This window comes from Ostrinia nubilalis, chromosome 3 (genome assembly GCF_963855985.1).
Source record: "Ostrinia nubilalis chromosome 3, ilOstNubi1.1, whole genome shotgun sequence".
In the NCBI taxonomy this organism is placed as follows: domain Eukaryota; kingdom Metazoa; phylum Arthropoda; class Insecta; order Lepidoptera; family Crambidae; genus Ostrinia; species Ostrinia nubilalis.
This window is the reverse complement of record NC_087090.1, coordinates 12,230,538-12,240,650: the sequence shown is the minus strand read 5'-3', so window position 1 is coordinate 12,240,650 and position 10,113 is coordinate 12,230,538. Positions and strand designations below refer to the sequence as shown.

The window sequence follows — 10,113 nt, the reverse complement described above, 5'->3', positions numbered from 1 at the left end:
ACTTGCATACAATGATTAAATCTGTCGTCCCGCGCTCCGCGGCGGAGCGCGGCGCAGTGTGATAACCGCCTTATAGAGATGACATAGATTTTTGACCAAAATTTAATAGTGTGTTGTTTAAAGTCATAATAAGTCAAAGTTCTGATTGTGTTTGACCATGTTCATATAAGCGTGATCTCCAATAAAGAGCATGAAGTTCTCAAATGCATTATACCATAGTCACTTGAGTAGATAATAATTATGAATAAATACTGTGTAAGAATAAACGTATAATTTATAAAATAAAGTTATTTTATTCTACAGTTGTCATTTAGGAATAAACCTAGAAATATTTGGGATCACCGGTATTGCATTATATCTAACATCCATTTACTAGACATTTTGTTAGTATAAGAAATACACACCCACATAACATTGGATTTAAATTTAAAATAACCCAGGATAAATTAAATTATGGAAGCATTAAACGTATTGAGTATAGTTTTGGTTTATATCATCTTCTTTGGATGATTTTAGTCCATTACTCTAAACTCTATGACAAACTTCAGCCTTACATTGACAGTAAGAGATTTGACAATATCGATAAATTCAATGTGAAATAATTTTTCAGTTTAATATTTTGATACGCATGAAAATCTTCAGTACCAGGTTACACAGGGCCATATCGAGGATATGGCCTCTGTCAAAAAGATGGTATGTAAAGAAACTGGGGGTTCTGAGTAGAAGACCTGGCCAACTCATGAGGCATAACGTACCTTTTATTGAAACTACACAATGGCGGATAACAGACTGCATTTATTTTATTTCTTTTCCATATTTAAACAGGTTACAGAAGCTATGACACAAGGTGGCGCTAGTTTAATTCGTTACACTTATAACACTCTCTCCTAACGAAATAAACTAAATACTGTTCCAACTAAAACATAAAACAGAACAATATTCCTTGGAACAATCTTAAACTTCTGATATGCCCATTAAATCTTGACTATGGTAGCATTATCTGGCCTATCCACTAGTGTCCAAGTGCCATTATCATCGAAAGACTTCAACTCATCTTGAATTGCACTTTTCCACTGCTCTTTTTCAGGTCCATTCATGACTTCATCTAATGAAATTTGTTCCCCTGTCACTTCCTCCACGCACATATTAGCAAATGTGAATCTATCTGGTTTTCTTCTTACACGTTTTTCTGGAACATTTTCCACATCTGTCTGTGTAGTGACATGAGTTTCCTCGGGGCTCATAGTGTCATGAAAACTGGTGTCAGACTCACTTGAATCTGGAACATAAGTTGGATCACTTACATTATGTCCTTCAACATCTGTGACATCTGTCTGACTACCCAGAGTTTGGTCTTGAGAATGGTCTAATCCTTGGTTATCTTCACTATTCTTTACTGGCAGATTGCTGGTTGTGTTATCCTCGTCCTTCATGTTCTCATTAGAGTTCTCCATGACCACAACATCTCTGGCAATAACTATTTTCCGCTGATCTGGATTGTATAAGCGATAGCCTTTTGTGCTTTCCGAATAGCCAACTAGGATCATCTTGTTTGCTTTCTTATCCCATTTACTGCGCTTCTCTTTCGGAACATGGACCATTACTGGACTACCGAAAATTCGCAGGTGACTCAGATTCGGTTTTCTGCCCGTCCATACTTCAAAAGGTGTAACATCGCATTCCAATCCTGCTGCTGGTGATCTATTTTTTATATAAACTGCTGTGTTAACAGCTTCAGCCCAAAACTTTTTCTCTAACTGAGCATCAAAAAGTAGACATCTGGCTTTTTCAATAATAGATCTATTGTATCGTTCTGATACACCATTTTGCTCCGGAGTGTATGCATTTGTCTTCTGATGAACTATACCACTTTGCTTCAAGTATTCCTCCATCTCAGTTGAGCAGAATTCACCTCCATTGTCAGATCTTAGAACCTTTATCTTCCTGGATTTCTGGTTTTCTACTAACGTCTTGAATTCCTTGAAGTATCTGAATGTCTGATGCTTTGACTGTAGAAAGTAGACAAAGCACATTCTGCTATAGTCATCTACAAATAGCAACATGTATCTAGCCATTCCGAGCGAACTGTTCTCCATTGGTCCACAAAGGTCTGTGTGAACCAAGTCCAGCACATTCTGACTTTTGCTTTCACTCATAGGAAACGGGAGCCTTGTTTGCTTGCCCTCGCAGCAAATTGTGCAACTGGATTTGTCAATTTCGCTTTTCTCTTGGAATGTCACGCCGTCAACCACTCCATTCTTCATTTTGCCAAGGTCTTTTGAGTTTATGTGACCTAGCCGCCTGTGCCATGTAGTTACTGATGTTTTTACTGTCGCTGCCAAAACTTGCTGTGACCTTGCTATGTTCAATCTATAGACACTGTTCTCTAACTTTGCTTCACCAATGCATTCATTCTGTGAGTTGTAGATAAAACAGCCTTTCTTGTTGAAAACCACTCTGTTTCCACTCGCAATGATTCTACTCACAGACAGCAAATTAGCGGTGAGGTTAGGAACACATAAGACATTCTTTACATTTACTTCATACTGCTTGTTTCCTACTGCAGTCGTAATCTGTAAGTCTCCTGAACATATTACTTGCACACTGGTCTGATTTGCCACAAGTATTTCTTTGGTTTTCGGCTCATACGAAACATTCGACAACATCTTCTCGTTTGATACTAGGTGAGTACTCGCGCCGGAATCCACATACCAGTCGTTCTGACTGAATTGACTTGTCAAGAAAACGGCACTAAATGCATTCAAATTTGCTTTCCCTGCTGTACACTGGCTCTTGAAATGTCCAATCTGTTTACATTTGTAACAACGAATCTTTGAAGATTTGTTTACATTATTGACATTGACAGAATTGACATTTTGCGTTTCATTACTTCTTCGATAATTTGAATTACCGTAACTGCCATTTTGACTTTGTCGCTTTGAGGAATTTCTTGCAATCAGTGACTTCAATTTGTTCCACACTTTCAGCACTGTACTTTCCCCTTTAATGTGTACGTAAAGGGTGGGATCGATGGTCATGATCATCTTTGCTCTGGCTTTTCTGTCATTCTGTTCATCTAGCACTTCTTTACTAGACAAATCGACGCCTTCAAGGATCATAAAATTTTCAACTGCAAATGCCCAGTCGTCATAATTCTCACGCCCTTTCAGTTTAGGAACGTTTACTGAGTAATTTCCTGACATTTTACTACTGAACACTGCGAAAATACTTGATAAAAACTGATAAAAACGGGTCTGGGCCCATAACCTATTGAAACTACACAATGGCGGATAACAGACTGCATTTATTTTATTTCTTTTCCATATTTAAACAGGTTACAGAAGCTATGACACAAGGTGGCGCTAGTTTAATTCGTTACACTTATAACACCTTTGTTTAAGGGTGTCGGAAAAATCTCCAGCTATATTAGATTGCGGGCCCGATTTAGAGGATCGAGGGATCTGTGGCGTGGACCCTTGTAATGCTGACCTGAGCTTCCCGGAGCCCCGAGTCGTCATCATAGGCGCTGGCATGGCCGGCATATCAGCTGCAGCCAGGCTGTCGCAGCGCGGCATCAACAACATTGTTGTCCTCGAAGCTTATGAAAGGTTCAAATATTATTATTACAAGAACCAAGTAAACTTACAATCAAACGCCTCATCAACGATCTTTTTTCAGACCTGGAGGACGCATTCACTCGTGCTGGCTCGGAGATATAGTCGCAGAACTTGGGTCTCATTGGAAACAGGACAATGCTTTCACACATCCAGTGTACACTCTGTCTGCCACTGAGAGTCCCCCTCGCCCTGGAGTTCCAGGCGCTGAACACACTAGAGGCCTCTTCAACAGAATCGTCTGTGGCAAGATGGCGTTTCCACCCACTATTACTGCATACCACAAATTCCGACAAATCGAAGAGGAGACTGCTCAGATTTATTGTTTGGGAGGAAATAAACAACAAGGGTCGCTAATAAACTTTATGAGCCTGAGAATACAGCAGGAATTACATGAATACCCTGATGATCAGCAGCATGATGCAGCAAGAGTTATGTTTGGTCTAGCGCACATGCTCAGTGCTCGATGTGGCGATGACACAGCTATGCTGTGCGCTGACCACATCGGATGTTTCATGAACATGCCAGGCGGGGAGGTCCGCGTCCCACTAGGATTAGTTGGCATATTAGCTCCATTACTACGACAAATACCGGAGGGCGCTATTCGTTATTGCAAACCCGTTAACTGTGTGTACTGGGGCACATCTCAAAAGAGCGGCTACCGAGCTATTGTGTGCACTACCGACGGTGAAGAATTCCCTGCTGACTACGTTATAATAACAGTATCCCTCGGCGTACTAGTCGCTAATGCCGCTAGGATGTTCTGCCCAGCACTGCCTGCGTCAAAAATAGATGCGATGCGTTGCCTCGGATTTGGGTTTTGCAATAAAGTATATCTAGAATATTGTAGACCTTTTTGGTTCTGGCATAAAGGTGACCTGGATTTCAAATTTGGTAAGAATGTTCCGTTTAGTTCTCGTGGCGATTGGACTCGAGGTGTGACTGCGATTGAACCGGTGCCTAACAGTAAGCACGTCTTGTGTGCGTGGGTTGTTGGCGGAGAAGCCATGCTGATGGAGGGGCTCTGTGACAAAGATGTAGCAGAAGGACTAACACAACTGCTGAGGATGGCTACTGGAAACAATTTCATACCCTACCCCATGACAATATTGAGATCTCATTGGACGTCAGATCCTTTCTTCCGTGGCGCCTATTCCTATGATTGTAAGTGTACTGATGGTAGCGCTCAAAGAGCCTTGGCGTGTCCTTTGCCGGGCCCACGGGAGTCGATACCACCTATTTTGTTATTCGCTGGGGAAGCCACTGTTCCTGGTCACTTCGCTACTGTCTCTGGAGCAAGGTTGAGTGGTGTGAGAGAAGCTGAACGAATCGTGCAGTTGACATTGCAATACAAAGGTCCTCCATTGCCTATGATAGAATCTGGGAAACCAAAGAAGCATTGTAAAGCCACCAATTAAAATTGTGAAATGGTATGCACGAGTATAATAGTGTTGGGTTTTACATGTCACAGGGTGCGAAATATAGAGAAAGTTTCCCGCTCGGTTGTTCTACTCCTTTAATATTTTCATCCGGGAGTCATGTCTGCGTAACTACTAACTTATCTCAGACAACTTTTCCAGGAGTTCCTGTTGTTAGTTTTGAAACTCGGATGATGCTCGTAACTTATTTGATATTTCGCCTTTATAATAGTTACCCATGAATTATGTATATTGTAAACATTGGTCTGTGGTGTGATTGAGACTTTTGGAAATATACTCGTCTTCTTCGTATTTTTCTTTGTTTTAATTTGGTGAAGGTGCTAGTGTACCTATTATAATTATTTAGGCTTGAACCTAGCCAAAAATAATATCGGGATAACCAATACTCGTAAACATCACTCTAATATTTTAAATAAAGTATAGACTATGCGTAAATAAAATGCTTGGGGCTTACCGCGAATCCTTGTTTGACCACATTTAAATATTGTAGGTGGGCCTTATAATAGACATAACGCAATGAAATCGCCCAAATGACCGAAAAGTAAAACCCACAAAGATTTAGTGAAACGACTATTTTCAGGGACTAAACCGCAATAACAAATAATTTTCATGCATGCTCATGAAAACATATTATGGGGGGTCATTGTGGTAAATAGATTCAACATACAGCACATTCGATTTTAACTGTGATTTACAGCTATTAAAACGACTTATGCTACATTTTGGTTTGCTGTCTACTATAGTTATTTAATAAATAAAATCATTATTTCAAACTAAGTGGGTAGAAACCAAAATCTCTTATTTAGTTATACTCACAACCAAGATCATTATCACAAGCCTAGTAACTGCAACATATTTTTCCATTGTTTTTCTTATGCGGCATCATATTTTCCGACGATAGAAAGATAAGGGATTACTATTGAACGTGCATAGTTATGATAATTTGTGGTCTCATTCAAGTTGTTATACGGAAAAAGCATTTCTGGCTTCATCTTGATAAGTGGTCGCTAAAGTTTATTTACAGCTATTGTATATTCATGCCGAAAAGCGGTAAATCGGAGTTAGCAATTGTTCCACACCGGGTGCTAGGAAATGGTCAGCCTAACTTTGTTGCGTTTAATTTCCTACTGTTCAAGTTAATTGATTAAATAACCAAAATCTGTACTGGTCACGGATTTATAGCTGTAAACGGCGGATTATTATTTGGAATTGTGCGACATGGACAATTTGAAAAGATTTTGTGAGTATAAAATTTAGCTACCACCTGAAAAAACTAAAATGCTTTCGTTACGTAACTTAAACGAATTGTTTGAAGTACTTAGATCCAATGCTGCCGATGACTTAGAATAGAAGGCGAGAAGTTTTGGGTCCGTGGTCGAGTCCCCCAGTATTCGACGCACCCGTGGTTGAAGCCCCCAATTTAAATAAATTTAATATCATATTTTTTTCGGCTTTTGCACTAAGTACAGTCAACGAAAACCATGCATGTTTGACGCTATTTAAAATGATGTATTTAATTTTTTGTTAAAAATACTTAAAACTTTTATAATTAAAACTTTTATTTGTAGTTAGTTAAATGTAGAGAGAGTAGAGTTATTTTAAAGACTGATTGTTACAATTATTTTGATTAGGTCAAACGATTTACATGTTATTATAGGCAAATAAAACCTATGATAAATATGATAGGTTAAAATAAAACCTATTATATTTTTAGGTATCACTATGGTAAAATAATATTAAACATTTATTTGTACGATCAGTATAAATATTTATTTGTTTATAAATATGTTTGTGACTGACTGTACATTTGATTAAAAATTGCTTCTATCTGACCGGGGGCGTCGACCACGGGTGCGTCGAACACAGGGGGATTCGGCCACGGACCCGAAGTTTTAATACTGTACAAATGAAATTTATTTGATGAATGAATGCAAGAGTCAAAAATATACTCAATCCACATGCACATTACCTATTGCGGGTTGTTATAGCCTCCGAGTTTTCTGAGCCTTCATTCCCTTCCCCTGTTAATCCAAGAGTTTTCTATGGCGCCCAGGATACTGCGCGAGAAGCGATTTCCTCATGGCTGTAACTCAATTACTGGTAAGCTGCAGATAAGGGATCGACGGAGAGAGGCGCTATTTTTAATGGACACAAATACAACTGCCTGCAAGATGTATCTATTGGTATGTTGTAGGTATTTTGACGTAAGATTTTCAGTGTTTAAATACCTATTTAGTTAAGGGTACAACATAGCCAGATATAGTTATTGGTACCTACGTTGTAGGTATTTTTAGGTAATATTTTCAGAGCGCTTAGAGTCTCTAAGCCTAACCTAGCTATTTAGTTAAGGGTAGATACGAATCATAACGATCCTGTGGAGGGCAGTATTAGCGAAAGCAGATGTTGTTTGCCCTTAAACTTTGGAACCAAGGTTGAGAAATAAAGAAAACAAAGTGTATAACTGACATTTATTGAACGATATTACAACCTTAATTAGAGAAGTACCTAACTATCTCGGTTTTAGCTTAGTCTTAAGTTTTTTTAATTATTTTATTTATTTATTTCCACACATTTATACTATCTTTACAGGGAAGTTCAATGTAGCCTATTGCTAATGTATTCTTGATAGAGTACTTATGTGATATAATTTTCCAGTATAAATGCATATTTTATGACTTATTCAGTGGCGCCAACTTGTTAATTCGCACATACGCTGCTTTCAGACACAGTTACTCGTAGTTTTATGTACTGAAAAATCATAAATCAAATATTCTATTTCCGCGCGTACGTACAGTCGATTGCACATCACACTGCACATTTCGTTGAAAAATGGAACCTATTATGACTACATAAGAGCCCGTTGTGTTAGCTTGATGTGCTATCGCGGCAATGCCTGCTGGTGGCCGCAGTATAACTTTATTTGCATCTATTCAGCTCTACGGATAAGTTTATTTTTAGTTGCCAGTCAAAATACCAGCATTAAATATTATATTTTTAGTTTTAGTTTCAGCCTCAGGCTACATAGCATAAAGTGCTTAGTGAGTTGGATGTGTACCTATAATCTGTGAAATATTGTAAATTCTAGGTAAGTTATTTTTGTTAATTTATTCAAAAATGTGTTTTTACAATAGCTATTTATTGGGATATGTTGCTACGAACGAGTCTTGTCTTGCCAGGTTGCCTGACAGAGATTGCAGAGCAATAAGAATATCTACGTGCCGTTCCAACATTCGTATTTATCGTGATTGTATGTTTTTGTATGCTTTCTTTGGTGTCTAATCTACTAATTACCCGCAGCGGATTAGTAGACGTGTAGTTTCAAGAGCAATTTATTACAGCAACGAGCGTTACGTTCGGAAAATACCCCTTTAAGACGCCAACTGTGAAATAAGTCTTGGTTGCAACTCTGCGGGCTTCATCGGTCTTACTCAGCGCTCTATAGAGTCTCTAAACTCCACGTCTAATTCACTAAGAATTGATTGTAATAGTGATGGATGTGACGCGAGACGAATGCCGCTGAACGCGTGCTTAGCTTCCCCTGACGAACGACTCGGTTTAGAGAAGGATTTAATCAATTTATCCTGAAAGAATCAGTGCTCATTCTTAACCCCTTTAAATTTTCTTAAGCTGAAATATTTTATGTTTCTTACGTCTCGCGAAAATAACTTTCATTTGATGAAATGTCTGTTCTCAACTCTGAAAAGAGCTTTTATTTTCGTTAATAAATTTCCATTGATAAATAACGTCGTCAGAGCACTCTTACGTCGCAAAAAATATTTTAGGATCAAAAATATGTTTGTTTTGAATGCGCCGCGGATATAAACTAGTCAGCATGGCCGTGACAAACTGACACCGATTAGTTGCGTTGAAAAAACCGTTGCGTAGGGCATTCACACCGTCGCAATGTCACGGGGCGGCTCTCCGCGGAGTCTCTGCAGATGGCGGCTGCGGGGCACGCAGCAAGAAAGCGTCCAGACAGATGCGTGACGCAGCGCGCAGGACCGGCCCCCCGCGCGGTGCGTGATCCCCCGCCGCGATCTCCGCACGCCTTCTCGTAGAATACATCGATTTCGCGTGGTGCGTGAACCGAGCTCGACGGAGGCGCGCGGTGCGAGGCGAGGCAGCCAGCGCGTGGTGGTGCAAGCGGTGCGTGGCGCCGGTGCAGGCGGTGCGTGGTTGCGCGTGGCGCGGGCGGGGCGAGCGCGGCCCGGGCGGCTCGCTCGCGGCAGTCGCTCGGAGGCAGGCGGGCGGCGCGCGTCGCCCTGCGGTCGGACACTGCACGTTGCATCGCTGCGCTCGCGAACTCGCGCTGTGCCACGCGACGCGCCGCCTGAGTGCAGGCTGCACACATGACTGTTCATACTTGTGCGATTTTCATTCATCCTTCTGCGGTTTTTCGGCCTTTCGCACGCACCCGGCCCTCTAAGGTCGTTCGTACCTATCCTTAATGATCCTGGTTCTTCTGACACGAGTCCCGAACGAAGTTTATTGAGCTGAAAAGGTAAGAATAATTACGCAAAAATCATGCCACTCTAATTTGATATTTTTCATAAAAATTTCATAAATCCTGAAAACAGACATGCGTAGGTAAGGTATCCAAGCTCTGTATGTAAATTGTCCATCTTTATTTAAGGTCCTAAAAATCCAAAATTTTTCGTTACATCATAACACTCCCTTTTGTGCAAATGAGCTGCGTAGAAAATGTCCATTTGTCTCCCAGGACGCATAGGTTGTGCTGCGTTTTATCTTACACAAGTTGTCGAGGGTGAGGAGAGCAGTCACTGGCCTGGTGCCAAGCACCGACCGCGACACACATCTTTCAGTAACGAAATATTTTAGAAATATCAGACATTTTAATGTCCGAAAGCATTTAGCCGGCGCGAAGCTGCAGCATTTTTCACTCCGTGTTGCCTCAGGAGAGGCGTGACGCATGCCTCTTTTGTAGGTTTTCATGATCAATCACGAAGTAATTCAGTCGTCCAAAAGGCTTCATAAAATCTCCCATTTCCATTCGGCAATACAAGGTTTCGTTTCATTTGTAAGCCAAAACAAATTACAAT

General features: G+C 40.4%; 1 protein-coding gene and 1 long non-coding RNA gene across 3 annotated transcripts in view; both read left to right on the top strand.

Annotated features, from left to right (window-relative positions):
* Positions 1-532: 532 nt before the first annotated feature.
* LOC135087958 (peroxisomal N(1)-acetyl-spermine/spermidine oxidase-like) lies at positions 533-5,344 on the top strand. The gene is made up of 3 exons (XM_063982824.1): positions 533-693; positions 3,402-3,608; positions 3,679-5,344. The coding sequence occupies exons 1-3, from the start codon at positions 629-631 to the stop codon at positions 5,030-5,032; spliced, it is 1,626 nt and encodes a 541-aa protein (XP_063838894.1). The 5' UTR covers positions 533-628; the 3' UTR covers positions 5,033-5,344.
* Positions 5,345-9,323: 3,979 nt separating this feature from the next.
* Positions 9,324-10,113, top strand: part of LOC135087961 (uncharacterized) — a 146,463-nt gene continuing 145,673 nt past the window's right edge. For both annotated transcript variants that reach the window (XR_010260936.1, XR_010260935.1), the window contains exon 1: positions 9,324-9,554. This is a non-coding gene — a long non-coding RNA (uncharacterized LOC135087961). The remainder of the gene's footprint in view (positions 9,555-10,113) is intronic.